General features: G+C 46.3%; 1 protein-coding gene across 1 annotated transcript in view; it reads right to left on the bottom strand.

The window, feature by feature from the left end:
* SH3RF3 (SH3 domain containing ring finger 3) overlaps positions 1-21,323 on the bottom strand; it is a 232,187-nt gene extending 210,864 nt beyond the window's left edge. Inside the window, exon 1 of the mRNA XM_052705663.1 lies at positions 20,896-21,323. Coding sequence (XP_052561623.1) covers positions 20,896-21,291 — 396 coding nt within the window. The 5' untranslated portion in view covers positions 21,292-21,323. The remainder of the gene's footprint in view (positions 1-20,895) is intronic.
* Between the last annotated feature and the right edge of the window lie 1,801 nt (positions 21,324-23,124).

Genomic DNA, 23,124 nt, shown 5'->3' with positions numbered 1-23,124 from the left:
AGAAAGACCGCTGTTCAAAAACACACAGGTTAAATACTGAAGAAAGCATTGCCAGCAGCAATTGCCTGCAGGCATCCCAGGCGTGATTAGTGACTTGGTGCCACAGAAACAGCTACGTTGGAAAAACTCTGCGACCGGAGCATCTCGACACCAGGAGCTAACTGCAAACCGTGTAATCGCCTGCTCCAGATGGCAGTGCAGCACAAAGCCCCGTGGCCTGTGCCCAGCTTTCCTGAGGGGTGGCATCGTGCTGGTCAGGAGTGTCCTCATTCATTGCTCCCCTTTGTCAGCATCATCTCAAATTCCTCCTAATGTTCTGGGGATTCTATCGGGAAATAGAAATTTCCATTAGAATGCCTTGGAGGAACCACTGTTCCCCTCGTTAAAGATGTGAATTACAGATAAATACCTTGCCTATTAACGCGATTTTCTGTGAATACAAAATGAGGTTTTCAAAAACTATTGCACATAAAATATGAATGTTGTTATTCTGGGAAAAGGAAATTGCTGCTGTGGAAGAGTTGCCCTCCTTTATCTTCATCCAGGCCACAGCAGACAGGCACTGCATGTCGTTGAGATTTCACGTGGCCACAGACTGAGCTCTTTCACCATACACGGGAGACAGCTGATCGCTCGCTACCTGAAAGGCAACCATAGGGGCTGCACACCCTCTGAAAAAGGGAAACGACTCAGACAAGAGAGATCACAGTGGTTAACCTCCTGGAACACGTTAGCTACACCAACTCCCAGTTGCCCAGACTAAACAACCCTGAAAACCTCTTGGTTTTATTCACTAACAGGAAATGATTCAGATACAGTTCTGCAAAGGCAGTCAACAAGAAGAGGTAAATTACACGTACTTGTTTTACTAAATGGTGCTATAAAACAATTGAGAATAAAAATTTTTCTGCTCAGAGTAATTTTTTCTTCCTTCCTTCCTTTTAGTGTTTTGCCCTAGGTTGGTACATCTAAATACACCTCGTGATGCTTCTGCATTAAAGATCAATACACACCATTTCATTTTTTTCAACACACATATCCTACAGACCCCTGACAGAGCAGTGCATCACCAAGTGTAAAACCAAGACATAAACCAGGATTTCTTACGATAAGGAAGCCTGCTTATAAATAATAATGAAAACCAAAGCACTGTAGGTTCTGGAGCTATGAAGAGAGAGACTTTCTTTTTCCCTTAAAGCTTCATTTTCATAAAAGTGATTTACTTACCAATATGAAATGTTACATACACATCACAGAACCAGCATATAAAAGGATCAGTCTTTTTTGCCTCCAAAACTCATCCCAAACCACCCTATGAAGCATAGCTATGGTCACAGACCCAAACTTGCCTTTTCCTTCTCAAATTACAGTGCGCCAGCTGTAGAACAGTCCTGTTACCTGAAAATAAATGCCTCCTGAAAATACCTGAAAATAATACCTCCTTTGTCCAACATACGTGTTGGACATACATATGGCTAGATTTCAGATGGCATTTCCCATGATAAGGTAAAGTTCCTATATTTTGTGAAACTTAATCTACGTTGGTCCTACATATATATATATATGCCTTTGCTACACAGAGTAAGCAAAGGAATATCTGGGATGAGCCACCAGTATTCTTGCATGTTTTCCTAGTAAAACAACAGTCACCTGCGTTGACTTTTTTATTATCAGGCATCTGGAGCACTGCTGTGATAAAGGACAAACTGTAGACCTAACAGTCTCCCCTACCATCAACTCCAGACCTTGTCCTGCCTGGGTGCCTACCTGTGCAACCTGGTGTAGGGAACCTGCTTTGGCAGGGGGGTTGGACTCGATGATCTCTGGAGGTCCCTTCCAACCCCTACAATTCTGTGATTCTGTGATTCTGTGATTACCGGCAATTATTTCTTGTAGTCCTTACCTAGAAAAAAAAAGTCCTCAAGTGTCTACTAAGAGCCCTTTATGATCCATCACTGCACACAGCTTATTAAGAGCTGCAACCACATGTGCAGCCTGCACAGAGGGGCTCAATCTCCATTCAAGACAGCCCTTCTCCTGAGGCAACTTCTGGAGCTCCACATGCCAGCAAGACCCACCTCAATGGGGTGGGTGGGTGGCTGGGCAATCTGAACACAAATGCAACTCTATGGCCTGCAAGAGCATAAGAAAGCAGCAATTTGCATGCTTACATGCTTCAAATTCACAGGAGGCGGCTTCTCAAAAAATGCCAGCTCCGCAGTGGTTTTAAAATATGGGCTTGCCAGCTTCTTGATAAACAACTGCTGGTGAGCCACTTGCAGCCTCTACTGAACCAGGGTACAGGGAGGCACATGTCTCCTGGACATATCCAGAACAGTCATTATTTTGGATGTTTTCTCCCACGAGAGGAGTCTGAAGGTGACGACCACATGGTCATCCCCTAGCCCATTCTTTGTGAAACTGCATGCCGTTCCCTTGGAGTTGGAGCAGAAAAGAACTCTGGGGACAGAAACAGCAAAAGGATTGCTTAAATAAATGGTATCTTTCCACGCTTTGAGGACTAAAGGTCAGGAGCACGCTATTGCCTTACCCAACCTTCAAGAGCCGGGAAAGGGATGTGTAAATCAGCAGAGGCACCAGGATGACCAGGTTCTGCCAGGCTGTGGTGTCAGTGCCACTCCTGAGGAAGGAGCAGCCCATGAGGCCACCCAGTGTACCTGCACTGGCAGGCCATCAGCAGCTGCCAGGGAGGGTTATTACACACTGAGTGAAAACATCCCACAAGCGGATTCCTAAGTCATCTGGTTAAAGACAGATGTAAGTTCAGGACCTTTTCCTAAAAACAGCCATGGCCTGGCTCATATTGTGAGGAGGCCAAGTATGACCGCAGCTAAATGTGCCTGCGTGTGAGGGCACCTGGCTGTTAGCACCAAGGCTGGGCAAAGGGAGGAGGAGAAAGCACTGCTGCTTATGCATTGCTCAGCTGGCCTCACGGCCATTCATGGACAGCCTGGAAACAGGCAAGGAATATGGCAGCAGTGCTCAAGCAAATGCTAGCGTTTCCCAAAGACTGCTGGCTAAGAAGTTGGAGAGGTTGTTCTGCTTGCGCAGGAGGCAAGAAACAAAATTCATGCATCATCCAGAGAGAAGGAGAGTAGGATGATGGTGCAGATGCATGGTTCATTGAGATAACGCCACATTTTCTCCCTTCTGTGGCCCTGCTGTGACAGCACCGCGGCTCAGGGCCAGGACCAGGATGCACACTAAGCCAGCTACATCCTCCAGTGCATAGAAATGAATAATGACTGCTCTCAGGGGTACTGCTGGGTTGCACCTAAGGAAGCTACGTTATTAAAACAGCAGAGCCTCCAAGTCACTCTGCTTTCATCTTGCCTTTCCCCAGCACATCCAGAACAATCCCTCCGTTCACCCTCCACCTGTTGCCAGCTGTAAGTTTAGTGTTCCTATTTCTAGCACAATTGTAACGTAAGCGCAGGCGGTAAAAAACACAGCACTAAAACCAGTTCCTCTGTTTTTACCTTAGCTTCAGACTGGGATTCATCCAATTTGCTAACCATATGCTTTATGGGACTTCCCAGTCATGCAAGGCTCTCAGGACTCATCAAACCAAAAAACGAAGAGTACACTACCTTTTGTATTCTGCAACACTTATGTTTTCCTATAAATCAGTGCCTCTGCTCCCCAGCTGCTCATCAGAAGCCAGGATTTTTTCACACTTGCAGCACTTACTTCTTTAAGACACAGCTACGACAGTTGTTGCTGTGGAATGACTTACCAGAGAAAAGGAGGCACATCAATGACAGACAGCTCTGAATTTTTTTGTGTGGTAAATGCAGCAATCGTTTTGCCAGATGAAGAACCTGCTGGGGGAATCACCATATTGATATTTAAGAATAACCTTTATTCCTTCCAACAAAAACTTGCACATCATGCATCCCTTTCTTATGAATATTTTAGTAAGTAGGCCATATATAATTAAAGACATCAGTGACACTTGTAATGCTCATCCTCCCTGCAGCAGCTGACAGAGAGCAGTAACACTGGCATTACATTCTACAGTTCTGCTTCATTCCAGCTCCTTCACCTGCTCTCCTACGCATTACAGAAGTGAAGGTCTTCAACCATGTTCTTAATTCCTGACATGAGGACAGAAGCCATCGCAGCACCCGCTGCCTCCTTTTAAACAGATGCAGACAGGTCTAGCTAGAACAGAGCCCAGAAGCTGTGCAGAGAAAATTCTCTCTAACCTCAAGTCAGCCGTTCATTTCTGCAGAGGACATCTCAGACACACGCTTAATTGAGAACATGCTGCTATAGTTAACCACAGGCAAAAATTCTTTAACGAAGATTAACACAAGTATGCATGTAAAGCTTCTGCTGAGATTAGACCTTAAGTGAGCACCACACTTGGGAACAGAGAGTTACCGCCAGAATACCTGTATTTGCAATGGGCTGCTGGCAGCTGTTTTCCCAATCACTGCTGGAAGACTGTTTCCAACATCCTATTATCAACTTCACTTTGGAAGCAGTGGATTTAATTTAGGGCAACAGTTCAGCAAAACAGATGAGCTGTGTGTCACTTCTGGGTTCCTTCAAGATCTGTTTCCTGCCTGCATTTTGCAGAAACTCATGAATACCTATGGGAACAACAGCTACGAACCTCATATGCTTTGAATATGCTGAACACCTATATTTGAGTGTAAAGCTGTTTGGCAAGCCCTGTGCATTTCTGTTTCTGAGGTAAACTTTGTGACCTCTTTGTTTATCATATCCATCCACTCAATACTACTGACAAAGTGACCGCTTTCTTTGATGGTTTGTGATGAGCCTTGCCAAGTTAAATAAAGGACTCTCTGCTATTAATCTGCTCTACTGAGGTCTCTTATTTGGCTGAACCTGTTTGTCAAATAACTATAATAGCTATAAATACTTCAGATAAACTCACAGTAGCCCCAAAGGAAAGACAAGGTATAAATTTTCAGGACAGGTGACAATTTCCCGAGTCTGAAGAAAAGACAGATTCTCACAGATAAATGGGAGTGATGGTTGCACTTCCTAGCTCTGCTTTCAGCCACCAATAGCACACATCTGAACATAAAAAATGCACCCAATCAAGAAACTACCTGAGTAACAACCTCTGAATTTTAACAGAGGGGTGTAATTCCTAAACGACCGCTTACTTCTAAAGCCATTATCTCCACTGCCAGGATCAGGCACAGTCCATGCTGCACTAATAAACTGTTCAGTATCTCTGGACATGGTCCTGGGCACCCTGCTCAGGGCGGCACTGCTGGAGCAGCAGTGAGACCAGATGAAACCTGAGGTTCCCTCCCTTCTCAGACACTCTCTGATTCTGTCATCTACCAGCAATGTATGGGGACATACTCTTCTTATCAACACCCATATTCAACTACACAGCACTGGAGGGACATCAGCTGCTTCTCTTGTGCATTTCCAGAACTTCTTTCCAGGCATCTATTAAGGACCCTTTTGCCTCTTTCCATCTACCAAGTGTATGCATTTCTCAGTACACCCAGGAGTCCAGGTCCCCTAGACACAACCTGATCTTTCCCATAAATGCACAATAACAAGTACTGAATGTGGTAACGCTACCATTTATTCTCAACCCACCTAGCAGGTTTTAGTGCATTAAACAGATAGCAGAAATTTTAATAACACATACTTCAGCTTAGCAAGCCTATGCCTAGAAGTTACAGCCTGTGTATGCCCACCTCAGCTTTAATCACTGCAATAGGAAATGAGACAAACAGAATATGATTCAGAAGGAATTAAGCCAGGGCCTTTCCACGGGCACAGATGAGAGAACCAGACTGACGGAAGAGCCAAGAAAGAGATTTGCGTGCATTGTACAGAAGAAGCAAAAGACCATTCACATTAGCTACAGATGACTTTGTTTATCTTAACAGACCAACAATTTCCTATCAGGAACGTTGGTTATTTTGTAAGGGTAAAATAACAATGTCTTATACTGAAATAAAATAAGAAAACCAAAGTTTCATTCTGAGGCAGTGTTCCTCTAGCACTGAACTCTGTCATGAACATTAGTTTTCCATCTGCAGAAACAATAATTAAGTTTGAGTTCAAGTGAGAGCAACATTTCTTTCTTTACAGACTGAGCGCTTGCAATCAATCTTCTAAGAAAAATGTAAGTTTTGCATTATAGCATTTGCACTCTTTCTTCTTTGCTCTCCTTGTTGCAGGAGCCACTTTGCCATCAGGTAGCTAGCAGATGACCTTCACTACTTATACACATAATATTTAAGGGCTACGGGTCCAGTTGAGAACTTCTAGGAGTCAAATCCTATCCCTGTCAGAGGGAAAGGTAACAAACCCATCAAAAGCACTACCATAGGAAACCCAAGAAAGCAGCAGAATATTGTTTTGTTTGCTCCTGACTTTTTGGGAGGCTTTTAACAGGACTGGCAGACATAAATGAACATCTCCCAAGAAATAATTACAGCATCCTTAAACACAGGTTTAGATGAGAGACACAATGTTGGTGTCCCTTCTGGCTTTTCTGAAGGACTGTGAACTGTATGGGTGGAGTTTACTCCAGGCAAGCACTGATATACACCCAAGTTATGTTTTTAATGTAACTGTCCTATAAACAGTAACATCTGTTAGAGGAAACATTTTTCAGATTTGTAGAAAAATATGTTCAGGAAAACTTGCAGGAGTCTATGGGAAATAAAGCAAACTCTCATCCACTCGTTTACTCATTGGTTCGCTAACACTGGTAATAACCTCTGCCAGCATGGATGAACAACCTGTACTAAACGATCAATATTTTGTGAACTTGCTAAACACAACCTATTTCCCCCTGGCAGACGTATCTAAGAGCACTGGTTCTGGTTCCCATGCTGGACAAACTCAAGGAGAACTCCCCCATATTTTATCTGCTACAATAAGCACCAAAGGGCAGGGACTGCATTTCAGCTGCTTAGACCTTCCTCACAAAACCAGGTATCTTCTCTTTCAGGACTTCCATAAGGACCAGGAAGAAATCTAAAAGTGAAGAGCAGCATCCTCTATTGGAAACTTCTCAAAAGACAGCAATCAGCACATTCAAAACTCATAGAATCATAGAATCACAAGGTTGGAAATGACCTGCAAGATCATCTAGTCCAACCGTCCTCCCATTACCACTGAGGGGAACCAAACTGTGTACTCAACAGAGGCAGTATCACCATTTCAATGCTTTCCATCTTCTCTGGATATAGAATGAATTCTCACAATAATATAAAACAAATCATTATATAGCAAGGAAAGTAAATTGTGGCTGTGTTTCATCTTTTTCTTTTGCCAACACAAGGAAGCTGTCACTAAGGCAGCCTTGAATGTTTTCATTTTCACACATTAACCCTTTTAGCACTGTAAATTTAACTCATCTTTTTGTCTCACGGGGCAGAAAGTGCATTTTAAACTTCTGAAATAATGGAGAGAATAAATTTTAATTAAAGCTCTACTTGTACACAGGCACGAACAACCCTCCCTAAACCAAGAAAAGTGCTTTTTAAAATTAAAGTTATCATGCTGAAATTATTAACGTAGCTCCTGGGAAAAATGCATAATCTTTGCCTATCAAATGCCAAAATGACTAAAGTAAACTGCGTTTAATAAATATTATGTTTCCCTTCGAGTTCATACACTCAGTTAATCACACACTGATAGGTGAAGAATATTTTCAAAGCTTTAAATATTGCAGCAGTTTTAAATCTGACTGCAAAGGTCTTCAGGACGTGAGTCAGCCAGAGCTACTTGGAAGAGATCTTGGATCAACAGCACTTCTGCACAGCTGCCAATTTCTATTCTGTTCTGCTTCTTTCAGGGCAACCACTGACTAGTTAAATTTGCAGAGTCTCACTGCATGTGGACAGAGACCCCAAGCAAGGGGCACAGCCCCCTGCAAATGGGTGAGCTCCAGGGTTGCCTGTGCTACCTGGCCATAATGCAGCCCACAGTTCCCTGCGTTAATGATCACTCCTCCACCCTGTAACCACCCTCATCCAGCCTCTGGTTCACATCATATTCAGTCACAACCCAAGGCACCCCATTAGGGGGTACATTCATCTGTGGTACCCACCTGTTTCCATTCTTTCCTCCCAGAATTCAAGGTGCACTTGTAAACTAATTCCAAAGGTCCTCAGCCACAACTCAGGTTCTTCTATGAGGTCTTTTACCATGGGATGCTGATCATGGTCTAGCTATTCACCTTAACAGCAGAACATTATAGTTATGATGCTTTGACAAAATAATAAAATGAGTTAGGAGCACAGTTGTGTCATTTAATAGCTACGTATGTAGCAGCTATATTTCAGAGTAGCCACTACCATCCAGTGAAAGCAAATTAATTATTTAGATGTATTTATAGGATTTATGGAGCAACCGAAGGCAAAGCTAGTTAATTGAAATCCTGATAACAGACTGAAGCCTGTGCTAGATCCTAAAGTCTTTATTAAATAAAGCCATTAAGGCAGATGATAATCCCCGTGGCCTTAAATATGAATAAGGTGTAATGTAAATAATAGAAGGCAAAAATCCAATTTGCATAGAGTGAACTTTCAAATACTCCACTGTTTCCATTAAATTACCTTTTATTCAACATATTGTAATGGCACTGAGGGCACATCGGGCTCCCTTGTAATACAATTATTGTTCAGCATAAAAAGTAGTTTTCAACTTGAAGCAGCAATGAGAAAGGTTTTACTTGGCTTCTCTGATATGTCAAGTGACATAAAAATGGAGAACAAAAGCTTCATAGATGCAATAAAAGAGAAAATAAGCAAAGGAAAAATAAACACGTGCAAACAAAAAACATCCAGAATGTGAAGACAAAAGAAAGAAATAGGGAACATAATAGTTGCCTTCCAGTTAATTTTACAGCATTTTAGTATTAGGAAGCTGAAGAAGGGAACAATTTCAATAACTGAAGAAACTAAATTTGGATGTAGGCCAAACAGAGCTGTAGTACACAGTGGAGTAGGTGAAAATCATCACAGCAAGACCTGTTGTGAAATGCCTGTTATGCCTCTTCCAAACACATGAATGATGACAAGAACTTGAGGACATCGAGGGTCATAGCAGCAGTGCCTGGAGCCTAAGGTCATGCAATCTCGGTCCATCTCCACCGTAATGCTAGCAAGCCTCTCTGTGCTTTAGTTTCTCATCCCAAAAAGCGACACTGATACTATTTTCTATAAAGAATTCTGTGGTGTTTCGAGATATTAAGTAAGATAACTATATTTATTAAAGAATGAAACTGTAACTTAAGGTCAAGATTCTACTATCACTGCTCAGAAACAGAGTATCTCTACTGGGAAATTAAAACAATCCATTAAGTATCAGACTATACTTTGGATGTTGAACAATTTTTCCACTCTAAACCTTTCCACAAATCAGAAGAGCTCCTCTAGCAAAGCTGCAATGAAATAAAGACGTGAGAATGACTCTGTATTCAATTTCTGTATTCAATTTGGAAGTAGTATACCCAAAGAAACACTCCAACATGAAAATGAAATCTTCCTTAGAGCATCCTCACTGTATCAAGACGACTAAGGAATCAACAGCAGCGTTCCTCTCAAGCTACTGTAACCTTTCAAAACACAAATACATGTGGTTTGCAATGTTTACTTTTCTCTGCCTGTGGCTGTGTCTGCTAGGTCGTGTTTTCTGTGCCATTTCTCTGGTGCACCTCTGCCCTGATGCTGCTCACATATAAGAGGAGCAGGAGGGTTGTGGGATGGCTGAGAAGGAGCTCAAGAGCACATCCCTGTGCAAAGACACTTCTGGCATTCAGAGGGGACAGAGACAGGCAGGAGGACAATGCCAAGGGAAAACTGGCATGGAAGGAGTGGGAATAAACAAGAGGGAAATGCCCAACTTGCTCATTGCACACAGAGCCAAAATCAGAACATGGGGCAGAGTCAAAGCAAAGCAACAGAGTGACTACTCTGCACTTGAATCAGCACTTTGAATAATATTTATACCGAATCAGTGAAACAAAGCCAGCCAAATCCCATTCTTCAAGTTTGCCTCTCTAGGAATTATACTTCTCCAACAAAATGGGTCTGCAGAGGTGCCACAGTATCCCTGCTTGTAGTACTGACTTCTCACACCTCCCACAGGAATTCAGTCATGATCCTGGGAAACACATGGTCCCCAAGGCTCTCCTGTGTCCCTGCGAACAGTTTGGGCATCACAGTTCCTTCACACTTATCTTGGAAATCTGCAGTCCTTTGGGGCTGTGAGGATAGAGGAAAAGAGGAAGTGGAAATGAAAAGAAAAAAAGAAATTGATTCATCCTTTCTACTGCACTACAAAGAGAGACTTTTGCTTTCTCACCACATGCCTGGCAACGCTGCCAAGTAGCAGATTACTCACTTTCCTTCATTAATCACTTAAAAAAAAAGCTGTGAAAAACAAAATGGTGTTTATGCAAAGTTCATTGGACAAAGCTACTGAACAATGAACATGACAAAGGGCAACACACAACTGCTTTCTTGGGTCTGCGGCCATGCAACTTGTAAAAGTTAAATGTTGCCAACAGAAGCACCTTCCAATGCTATTCATGAGCCAAGGAAGCTCTTCAGAAAAAAAACAAACAAACAAGAAAAAAAAAATACCTTTACTCTCTGGCCTTTATCTACTTGCCACCAGTCATTCAGGGTTTCCACAGCATTGAGACAATTTCAGGCTGGCCACATCTTTTGCAGTGTGTTTGGCTTCTGTTTATCCCACCAGTACAGGGAAGGCATCACTGATTTGGGGGGCTGGCATCACTGCTTGCAACCTTTCGTTTTTCAGTCATGAGTTGACTCGCGAAGGAAGTGCATGTTCATAGAAAGCATCAGAGTAACTGAGGAACCCAAACCTCAGCCAGTTCCCCACAGCGTCTCATTTTGCAGGTGGGCTCCAACTCTTCTAATGTCAGCCCAGTAATAACAAAAAAAAAAAACATGCCCCTTTCCTTGTCATCTCCGGGCACCTGAGGGTGAAATCCTGTGTATAGAGTGCCCACAGCAAGGTGAGTCCAGTGTTTTACCTCCATAACAGACGGGCCCCAGCACAATGCACTTCACTGTAATGGTGAGAAAGATCACAGTCATGGAATCTAATATGTCCACCAGAAAACTCTGGGGTCTCCAGCTTGCTGAGAGTGCAACACTAGCTCTAAACAGCTTTGAAGGCACTCATCAAATCTTACAGACTACACTCAACAGTTCCAAGTCGCAGCACAGCTAGGGCAAATCCTCCGTAAATGCTTCCCACATACTTTTAAGATGAAGCCATTGCACAAGACCTACTCCCACAGGAAACAAAGCATCCAGAATGATCCTCCCTTGTCTCTCGCAGGACATGAGACCTCTCGGCATGACTAAATGCCATACAGTCACCACAGCCACCGCCCAGCACGGCCCACTCCCAGGGTCCCTGACCACCAACAGTGCCGGCGCCATTTCAGTCCCCACATGTAAGGGCCGCCATCTTCTTCAGCCTGCTCTGCACCTACTGCACAGGCAGCAGTGACAACACCTGCCTGAAGGATGGGCTCTGCAAAGTGGGCTACAATACATGCAGATACATGTGATTATACATATCAGATATATGCCAAGGATCCAGGCATGTGGACATGGCATTAAGAGACCCAGTTTAGTAATGGGGCAACCTGACCTACTCTGACCTGCTGTCAGGTTGATGGTTCGACTTGGTGATCTTCTCCAAGCTAGAGGACTCTGTGGTTCTGTAATTCTATTTTGGAGATTAACATAACCATCTATGCAACCACTCTTGAAACTGCATGTTGCTCTTCTTAGAGAAAAGGCTAAAACAATGCTTAGCAACGGAGGCTCAAGCAAGCTAATATGAAACAAACATTAGAAGCAGAGAAACTGAAAAGAAAAAGACCCGTGGCTTTCCACACCTCTGTATTTCAGTGAGCTGTTGTGAGACAAAGGGAGGAAGGCATGAACCTTCCCCTGTAACCACTGATTTCCTGGTTTTCAAGGCTTGGGATGAGTGGGAGATGTCCGTTCAGCTCTGGCTGCTGAGTTGCTGTTTGTTAATAAGCACAAAATGACCTCTCCCTGTCCTCGCAGTGTTATTACATATGCTGAACCCTGCTCAGATCTTTACTTAAAGTGTGCTAAATTATTTTAATAGGAATAGTGATAGCCCCAACATGGAAACATATACCGTGATAAAAGTGAAACTGACCGCATACAAAAGGAAGTCCCATGTTTGTTGGAACAAGTCAAACACAAGCTAGCTCAAAATAAAGTTTTCCTCTCCACAACATAGCTCAAAACTACAGCTTAGAACGTGTCCATTTTTCATTATTCAAAAGATACAACTGACTCTGATCTTACACTGCTGCATGACTGTGAAATGTAAACAATCAGATGTTTTCCACTGTGACCTACCCAGAATAAAACAAGAAACAAAAAAAAAATTCATCTCATGGCTGTCAGTTATTATTTTACTCTATCTTATGACACATACATATGACTGTATTCTCCAAAGGCTTTGCTATTATGTGCGTTAGAAGAGAAGCATGCAAAATAAAGGGATTTTGGAGGAAAGCTGCTGACTGAATTCTGCAAGGGACAGCAGATAAACCAGTGCCCAGCCCCAGTGCTGCTGGGGCTTCAGCCTATGATTTTCACTTTTTCCCATCCAAGTGGGGCTCCATCACTGGAAAAAAAGGCGAAACAGCAGTGGGATCCATGTATACATGAGCATGGGGCAGGAGTGGCTCAGGAAAGCAGCCCAGTCACATGACAAGCGCAGATCTATACTTGGGGTGTGCAGGAACAGGTTGTCAATGCACCCATGTTCATCACATGGTGACAGTACTGCACAACCCACTCTACTGCATGCATAGAGAGACAAGAATGCAGAAAAGATCCTTTTCTGTCAAAAAACTATAAATTCTGGGATATATATTTAGTACACACACACATACATATCTACTTTTGCGTGTGTGCATCTTATTTACAGATAAACACATGCAAAATGAAGTCAGTTGTCTACCTCCTTCTACTTTACTGGGTTAAAATAATTAAAAACACATGAATTATTACTATCAACTACAATGAAAACATACTGATTTGCTTACAGGGATGACAACACCGCAAACCTGAAACAAACTGCAACGAAAGCACTTGTATACATGCAAGAAGGCAGCCAATAAAACAGGCAGTCTGTTAGAAGCTGTTTCAAAATGAAATTAGAAATTAAAAAGTAAATTCATAAAATCGTATCTTTTTACTGTAACTCACCAAGGAGATTTTGATTTGAATTAGCCTGAAATTAATCCACAAGCAAGTATGTTCAACAATATTTACTACAAATATCATTTAGTAAAGTAAATACGATAGTGCCTGGATTTGGCTGACGTTTGGCTGTCAACAAGAAGGCAGTCAGGACACAACACGCCAGGCACAGCAGTTCCCCTCTCTTTGTGGTCTGGACCATGGTGTCTTCACCCATACAACGCACTCAAAACTTCAGATCTCTCTCTCACACTCTGCCCATCTTGTACCTAAGCCCATGATAATGATGCATCAGCTGCAGCACATAATGAACCTCTGTCCAGAAGGGGAGAGACTTTAACAGCTTAATGAGATAGTAATACATATTAAAATCAATCTTATTCAGATGATGTGTCCATTGTAGTCTTCCCTCTGAAAATAAGTGAGGCTGCAGGAGAACTGATCATTAGCATTTTGATAACAATCTAGTCAACCTCCTGTTAAAATATTTTTTATTTCATCTAAAACTGGGATTTGTTATCTTCTGCAAGCAGACCATTCTAAAATTAGCAATGGCAAATTCATATTGGAATATCAGATTTAAAAAAAAATCTTGGGAATAAAATTAACATTAACTTGCCTGAATAATCAGGCTCTCCCTCCTGTTGCTGTAGCAGTGGAGAGGCACTTAAAGCATCGGGTAAGAAACAACCTCTTCTCATAATTACCAATTCTGTACACTCATTCACCATACACAAAACCAGTGTCACTTGTGGGGTAAATCATATTCCAGATATCAGCCAATTAGAGGAACAAACTCCGCTGACCCTGATCCATAATGCACACCAGACAACAGGACCAAGCTTTGCACCATGGTCCCGTTGTCTCAGCAATCAGAATATCCTTCCCACCTCTGTGCCGAGTAACATTACACTATTGCTGTGGCCAAAGCGCACAGTCCCACGCAGCCTGATCAGTGCCTCCTGCAGCTGCCTCTCACCAAAGCCAGCACTGCAGGGCACTCCAACCGAGCCCACGACCCCAGCAGAGAAGCAGAGCAAGGGCAGATGTTGCACAGCCCATCCTGGGCCATTTTTCAGCATGTGGCTGTGCAAACACTTGTGTCACTTGCACATAGGCTGCAATGCATCAGAAGAGAAAGAGAAAAAGCAGCTAACGGCAGGCATGAGGAAAAGGGCAGTGGCTGCTGCCCTTAGTTGTGGACTGCTGGAGTTTGGGTGTGCACAGACAGCGTGCGCTGTGAATGCTGTGGAGCTCATCTGAGCTGCACTCAAAAGGCTGGGCAGACAGTGCTCTTCATTTCAGATGTTTCACATTTTTCTCTCGACTTTTAAAAACAAAATGTCTTTTTAATACCCAAAGCAATATTCCTTCCTTCTGTCCTTCCCCTGGGCTGAAAAGCATTCCATGTGCACGTATCAATAAAAATGATCACATTACACGCAAGGACTATTAGATTAAACTATACACTGTGGGGCGTTTTTAAAGCTCCTCAATTTTAAAGGTCCATCATGAGTTCTCTGTCAACAGAAGCAGTACTTTCCTCAAAGAAAAGCTAACGAGCAAGTTTAACACTGCTGCTGAAGAGCGTGGCACTGGAGCCAAGCAGAGAGAGCACAGCAGCAATCTCCTGCTGCCCTGTGCTGCCAGGAGAATATTCAGGCAGTAAGAGGAACCTAAACCAATGGAAGAAAGAGGATCAGGGGGTGGTAAACAGAGAGGCTTTGCTTCCAAGCCCAGCTCTGAGATGTACCAGTGAGACATTTTCTTAATTTTTTCCACTTCCCTTTGCTTGTTTTTTTTTTAAATCTTTACTTTCCCTTTCACACAATGGTCCAGATGGCTATTTTCCAGCTCAGGACCAGGCAGCAGGCTGGCACGGTGCAGGGCTGAGGAGGAGCCCACAGCTGGCACAGCTCTGTCCTGCTCCCAGCTGCAGGCATGCAGCTGCTGTGGGAGCTGGGGCGAGGCCAAGGTCAGGCAGCTTTCTCAAATCCCGCAGTTTATCTTCGTCCCGGCTCTCATGTCCTATTAGGACTAATCTTGGGTTCTTCCCATGACAGCTTGCCCCAGACAGGGGAAACCTGTTGTAAAATATCAGATTTTAACAAGACTGCACTGAAAATACTAGCTAGAATTCAGCCTCTATGCCATGGGGGACTACTGGAAAGCCGAGCATCCCGGAGAGTTTTACTGTGCAGAAGTCACCAAGCCTCCAAAAACTGAACAAATTCAATACAGAAGTCAGAAATTACAATCCTTAGAGATATTAGAATGAAACAGTTGTTATTAACGGCCTTTTATAGGTTAAGGAGAGGCTTCCAAGAGAATGATTTCTGACTTAAGAAGGAAGTAGCTTCCCATAGTCACAGATATTACAGGCAGGTCACAGGAGTGCAAAAGGGAATTGGAGGTTCATCTGAAACTTAAGCAGTGTAAGCATTGCTTCTTAACAGATATAGCTTGAAACACTGAAGAAAGTTGTGAAACTGTAGGGAAAGCTCCAGGCACACTGTTCAGTTTGAAACAGCAATCAGATAATTAGCCTGAAGTTTTGAGACAGCACACTAAAATAACTCCAGGCTCTAAGAAAAGATCTTCCCAGCCCCTACAAAATAACTACACGTTAGTATGGCAGCTCACATGTGCGAATCAGAGAGCACACATTGCAGCTGGGACCTATGTGGGCCTACCCACCAGGACCCTGCGTCCTGCCTGAGCAGCCATCAGCCCTTGGCCTCAGGAACACAGCAGCCTCCCAAGAAGCAAACTGCATTGAGGGGAGCTGGGCAAAACCTGCCAGAATTCAAATATGCACAGGGTAATACTCTCATCAGTTTGTACATTCTCCCTCTGAGCAAACAGCTGCTGAACTCCATAAACTGTCACACTCTACGTGCTCTCACCATCCATGAAACACTCAGAGGGATGACGTGCAGAGATTAAACTTAGCATCCACATTTGATGGCAAGAGGAGGCACTGAAGGCATGCTATGCTGACATGCATTACTAGGGCTGGTGGCACAATGCCCTAAACACAGTCCCTGGGCTCTCCCATGTGTGCCTGAGCTACTGCTGCCCACCTAGGTACATGAAGGAAAGCCCTAAAGGTTGGCACTGTCACCCCATGGGCACATCAGGTCTACCACATGTTCTCTCTTGGGCACTGGAACAGGTTGACTTGTGGATTCTCCTTTGGAGATATTCAAGACCTGTCTGAGTGCCTGCCTGTGCAGCCTGCCATAGGAAGCCTGCTTTGGAGGGGGGTTGGACTCAATACCCAGAGGTCCCCTCCAGCCCTTACAATTCTGTGATTCTGTGATTCTTTTGCTTGCGAGTAGAAGCTAACAATAATGCCTAGTGTTAGGTAAGCATTGCATTTCTCTAAAGTGTAATGGGCTTCAAGGTGACACCTGCAAATGGCAGTATGGCTGAAAAACTAAGAGCTCAGTTGAATCTTGAATGTATTTGGTTTAGCTCCTCTGCAGTCCCCTCTCCTATGCTCTCTCACTTCTGTGATGAAAGTCTTAACTGCTGGTATTTTAAAACTCTTTGTTACTCTCTTTGCAATACCCTTTAGTGGCCTTGGTAATTTCGTGCATTAAAACACACTTTTTAATCATCTGTAAGACAAAAAAAAAAAACAACAAACCTATCTCAAAATCAGAGACCTTGATACCTAGACCGCATACTTGGAAGTACTGCTTGGACAGTTGGTGAGAAAGCTCAACCATTAGCCAACAAAACCAGAAAAAGATATACCTGAGAGAAAAAGTAAAATTAAGGTATGTCTACTTCATGTTGTGCATTGCTAACAAGTGTGAAACTCCAACAGAAACTTGGTCATTAGAAAGTCAAGTTCAGGATTCTCTTCTGCCCCTGACAATGCATCCTCTCAGCCCACTGGTGCCTGCAATGGATATACATGCATATAAATGCAAGACCTCATCTGCTTCTCTTTGTATAACCCAGAGTGAGATCTTCACATAATAGAAAGGGGCTACGGTAAGAAAATACTGCAGTGAAAAATTTCCACAGCTTCTACTCCACAGTGATCCCACTATAACCTTACAAATAGACAGTGCAGGACAGGACAGTGCTCTCATAAAAAGCAATGGCTTGATACCTCTTTTAGGCAATTTCTGAAACACTGAGTAACAAACCAGCACTGCTCCCTCTACTTGTAAGGCTAAGCATTCAGAACCTTCCTTCTGGGCTAGCAAACTGCAGCCTTTTACCTGAGGCAGCAGAACAGTTCTGCACATATCCAAGGTGGGAGAAGCACCCAGTGAAAGGCAGAGCACAGCATCTCTGTCACTGTGCTAACACTGCATTTCCCTTATGCCGCCCCTCGCTGCCACCTGTCCCACCTGCTGGGAGCACACCTCATCTAACTCTGACACTTCGGCCATGTCTCTTCTGGGGAAATGGAGACACAGCTCTGCTTTTTAAGGCCTGTTCCTTTGTTACACAAACACTGCTCTCAGGTTATATATGAAGCAAGCAAGCAGTAAGCTTTGCACCTGGAGTGGAAGACGACCGGTTTGTGAGGAAATTGATAAAGACTTGCACGCATTTAGCTGTCTATCTGATCTTGAGAACTCCTGAAAGATTTGAAGTGATACACTCCAACAATTGTTAAAAAAAATAAAACTCGCTCAGTAAGGAACTCAGATTTACCATAATGCCTCAGCAGTCCGAGGGAGCCATTCACTTTGACAGAACCTGAATTCCCCCAGCGGTTCTACAGTGGTAATGGAAACAGAGAAGCCAATAAATTACAACCTTGTGTGTAAAGCGACTACCATTATAAACCACTCTCAGCCTCCTGTGTTATCCCCAGGGGTGGCCACTCTAACAGCTTCTGGATTTTCTTCCCCTCATCCTTCTGCTGCACTCTTTCAGCTTTCAGACCCTTTTATAAATCTATAACCATACTCTGCATTTGCATAGTATCTTTAAGGTGAGCATCCCAAAAGATATAGTGTAGAAACAACTGTTTTTACAGGCTGAGACAGGCACTGGAAGGCTGACAGGCTTAGCAAGGGCACACGTCACTGAAGATCAGGACAATCACAAGTATCCTTCAAGCCCAAAGTTGCAGGGATACACCACTTCCAGACCTCTCATGCTTAAGGTGTGTGCCATGTGCCTTAGAGCACCTGCAGTACTTCTTAAGTACTGCTGAAGGTTGGCCTTGGACAACTCTTTCAGCTGCAGATCGTTCCCAGCTCCTCTCATTCCACATTTCAGCACTCTGGAGAGACCCAGTCCATGCCAAGCTATTGGGAAAGAACCATCTGAACCCAGAGAAAGAAACACAAAGCTCTGAGTTTTGCCAAAGTGTCAAACAATGTTCATCGGTTTTTGGAAATACCAACTCTGCAAAGCAGACTTCCCCCAAGTGTAAGATGTGTCACAGCTAAACACAGGCAGGATAACAACATGGAAGCTGGCTCTGCTCTGCTTTCTAAGGTTAACTGAAATTCTCACAGAAACACATCCCCAGTGTGATGGTAATAAACAGCACTGTGAGGGTCTCTGCAAGACCAGAGCCTGATGGAAGCACCTTGGCTCTGTGCCACCGCACAATGCAACGAGCAGCCTCCTTCCTAACCAGAACCCCATTGGTATGTCCCAAGTTATATATTAAAATGAAAGGTATTAATTAGCAAAACACTATCATTTGCATTCAAGCCTCAGGCAGCAAATCTACACTGATTTCTGAAACTAGAAAAAAATAAAATAAAAATACAGAAATACAGATAGAATCCACAATAGCTCTCCCCAAGAGAGTTAAGCTGTCCCAGCTCCATGTAGGATTGGAAAAGGTGGACCCAGTTCAGACCTATACAGGATTGAATAGGAAACGGTTCTGCTCCAGCCCGGTGCAGGCATGTTTGTTCCAGTGGCTGTCTGGGGAGGAGAGGTGCTGCACTGCCTCCAGGAAAGCTCAGCAATCAGCTGTATCAGCAGCTCCGAGGAGGATTACTCTCCCCTGCTGCTTTTTTTAAAAGCAGATTAGTTCAGACTTTCTCTCCCTGTAATGAACCTTGTAAGGATCAAGCACGCTGCATTGATTTGCAGGGTGCAGTTGGGAGCTCAATCAGAAGCTGTGCAAACAGCCCCGCAGCCCCCCAGCAGCATCCACTCACCCCAGTGAATGGAAGCAGCAGTTGTCAACCATAGCAGCCAAAATGTGATTCTAAGGTCATGAGCCACTTAGCGTTCTACCAAAATCAGATGGATAGCAACCCACACAGACACACCACAGAAGTGGTGATGCTCAGCACAGCGCTGTTCAATCAAAGTCAGAAAAGGAGAAGACAGGATGTGTGATCATTTACTACGTGACAACTGGCATAGGGGTTAGTGAAGTGACTTCAGGCAATCCTGATTACGGCGAAATAATAAAACCTCAACCTCTCCGAGAGTACTCACATTCTCAAGTTACTCTCAAGTAAGTTTTCCCCAAAAGCATCTCTTTATATGTGCATTCCCCACAGCAACATCCCACGGTAACTGGGATTAACAGCCAGGAGAAGCAGAGCCTGTGCTGCTAGGTGCCCACAAATGCTGCTCAGGGCACAGGACCCTGCAACAGGAGCCCTGCAGATGCAACAAGTCTTCGATGCAGCCCCTACTTCCAGTACCAGTGCAATGAGGACATCATGTTCCAAACAGCCCACCGAATGCAAACTGCCATTTGGGGACACTGAACCTCCAGGTGACAACAGCTGTCTGCCGTGACAAAGCAGTGAGCATAGCTGAGCTGAAAATCACAAGCAAAAAAGCAGAGGGTGGCATCCCTCTGCCCCGCTTCCTCTTAAAGCTCGACAAATCTTTATTAAATACTTGAAGCCGATGGCAGACCGCAGCAAAGTAATAAAGGCTCTGCCCTGCAAGAAGTCTTGTTGGGCGCGTTTCTCTCCAAAATTGGTTTTTACGGAACAATGTGTGGCATTTGCCATCATTTCCTGCAGGCAAAACTTTGAGACCCCAGAACAGCTCTGTTGGTTCTCCGCAGGAGATAAAAATAGGAAATGAATTAACTGAAACATTCACGACAGTGACACAACTTCACACGGCATCTCCGCAGTGACCTTCCCGAGGCAGAAGCCTGAGCACCGAGGTACGGCTCAGACACAATCCGCGGGACCAGGGATAACCCCATCTACCCGCTGTAAGTATGACGTTAGAGATAAGATAAACTTCCCCGTCTGTCTTCGGGAGCGTCGCCGTTCTGAAGTCTCCCGGAGAGGTCCGGCAGTGAATTACATCACTTGGGGTTCTGCCATACGGAACACGGGGAGGAACCGACCTCTGTCCACCCGAGTGGACGCAGCCCTCGCCACTGATTTTAAAAGCAAAGAGATCGGGCGTTCGGCTGCGGGTTTAAAACATAACCGCATTCGCTGCAGCGCTCCCCCCTTCAACAAACCGCGCACCTCACACGCAGACCCACGCTCCCGGGAGGGCAACGCCAGCCGGCAGCTCCTGCACCTGCCGGGCAGCGGGGCTGGAAGCGTCGCCGGGACTCAGCGCCCCGCTCCCCGCCGGCAACCCCGCAGCCCTCCGCCGTGTTCTGCCCGCCCGCCCGCTCCGCGCGGCCCGCACCCACCTTTCCCAGCAGGGCGCTGCGGCTGGCGGCTGCCAGCTCCCTCAGGCTGGCGGCGGCCGAGGCGGCGGCGGCGGCGACGGCGCTGGGGGCGGCGGCGGGCTGGGGGTACGCGGGGGCCGCGGCGCTGGGGCTGCCGCTGGCGCCCCCGGCGGCGCGGGGCCGCTGGCGGATGCCGTCCAGGAGACGGACGAGGAGGATGTTGGCGGGCAGCTCGTCCACGCCGCAGCCCACCAGGATGCGACACTCGGGGCAGCGCAGCTCGTGGCGGGAGCTGACGATGCTCTCTAGGCAGCGGCGGCAGAAGGTGTGCTGGCACGGCAGCACCTTAGCCGTGGTGTCCAGCCGCTCCAGGCACACGGAACACTCCAGCAGGTCCAGCAGCGACGACTCGTCCATCGCCGCCGCGCCGCCGCCGCCGCCGCCGCCGGCTCCCGCTCCGCCGCCGCTCCGCCGCCCCCTCGCCTCCGCCTCCGCCCCCGCCCCGCCGCCGCCTCCGCCTCTCCTCCGCGGGGCAGCGCAGGGCCCCGACGCCCCTAGGGCCGCGGCGGCCGGCGGCGGAGGCGGCGGGGGGGGCGCGGCGGAGGCGCGCCGAGGGCCATCGGGGCGGCGGGGGGGCCGCGGGCGGGCGGCGGCGGCGGCGCGGGGCGGGAGGAGGGCGGCCGGCCGGAGGCGAAGCGCGGCGCTACGGGGCCCGGCGCCGCTGCGGGGGGCCAGGGCGGCCGCAGCGGGGCGGGGCGGGGAGCCCCGGGAGGCGCCCGCGGCACGGAGGCTGGCCCCGCCCGGTCCGCCGCCGGCCCGCGGATCTCGGCGGCGGGGCTCGCCGCCCGCCTTCCTCCTCCTACTCCTCCGCCTCGCTGAGATCCCCTCGAGGAAACGAGTGACGGGGAGGAGGGGGCTGCAGCCCGTGCCCGGCGTCCCGGCGGGATCCCAAGCGCCGGGGCACGGCCGGGCGGAACGGGACGGGGCAGCCCCGCTGCGGGCCGCCGAGGCCGGGGCCGCCGGCCGGGCCCCGCTATCCCTGGCGGCGCGGCGCCCCCTGGTGCCTCCGCGCGACCCCGATCACCGCGGGCTGCAGAGATGGGCAGGAGGGATCGGGCCCCGGGGTTTTGTTCACGGCTCCGTGTCACCGCCGTGGGCTTTGAAAGTAAGCTACAGCCGTTGCTCGTGTGGGATGTGAGGGCTTGCAGGAGCCGTCCTGTTTCTCCCTCAAGTGATGCCTTTAAAATCGACTTCTGAAAGCTGTGTCAGGAGGACAGTTCACAGTCCTTCCATCAGTTGTAGGACTCCACAAAGCAATTCTGATGTGTAAAGCAAGATGAGGGCTCTGATGTCCTAAGGTTAATCCAGCCACTGTGGAGTAAGATGTACTAAACATCAGTCAACGAAAAGCACTGAATTTTTTGCTGCTCCTGTGGTGCTGCAGTGCAGAGGGAATAACACCAAAGAGAAGCCCGTGGTGCGGTCAGGTCACTGCTTGCAATGCCCAGTAATCCAACCCATGTCCTTGTGGAGAGAAATCCCAACCTCACCAGTTTTAAACTGTAAAAAGTACTGATGCACAGGGAATTGTGAAATACAGCACCAAGGTCTTGGGCTTCTCTGGGGTAAAACTTGATTTAAGAGGAGGAACAGAGGGCCGTAAGGATGAAGGCGTCAGCAGGGAGGGAGCACTGGAACATCTGTAATGAGAAGCACAATCTCTTTAGCATCTCAGGTTGCTCTGTTCTGAGGTGAAAATGGTCAGAGCATGTGGCAGAAAGTGCTCTTGCACCACTGTAAAGCCAGAGCACACCTGGTGACCTGATGGATGTGTTTCATCTGTCCTCCTATTCAACTTGACCTGTCACCAGGCTTCCCTGAGTTCCATAGAATCACGGAATCATTAAGGTTGGAAAAGAACTCTCTGATCATCTAATCCAACCACCAGCCCATCCCCACCATGCCCACTGACCACGTCCCTCATTGCCACATACACACAGCTCTTGAACACCTCCAGGGATGGTGATGGACACCTCCCCAGGCAGCTTCATCACTCCTCATCACTCCTTCTGAAAAGAAATTTTTTCTAATATTCAACCTGAGCCTCCCCTGGTGCAACTTAAGGCTATTCCTTCTTGCCCCCATTACCTGTCCTCAAACCATAGAAAACACAGAGGGGATGGGAGGCTCCCTTGACATCATTGCAGCTTTAGAAAGGTGCAGAAGTGCAAAACATACTCTGATTGTTGC

This window comes from Tympanuchus pallidicinctus, unplaced genomic scaffold, assembly GCF_026119805.1.
Source record: "Tympanuchus pallidicinctus isolate F22 unplaced genomic scaffold, pur_lepc_1.0 scaffold6, whole genome shotgun sequence".
NCBI lineage: Eukaryota > Metazoa > Chordata > Aves > Galliformes > Phasianidae > Tympanuchus > Tympanuchus pallidicinctus.
Note: the sequence above shows the minus strand (reverse complement) of the source record. Positions and strands in the feature narration are given on the sequence as shown.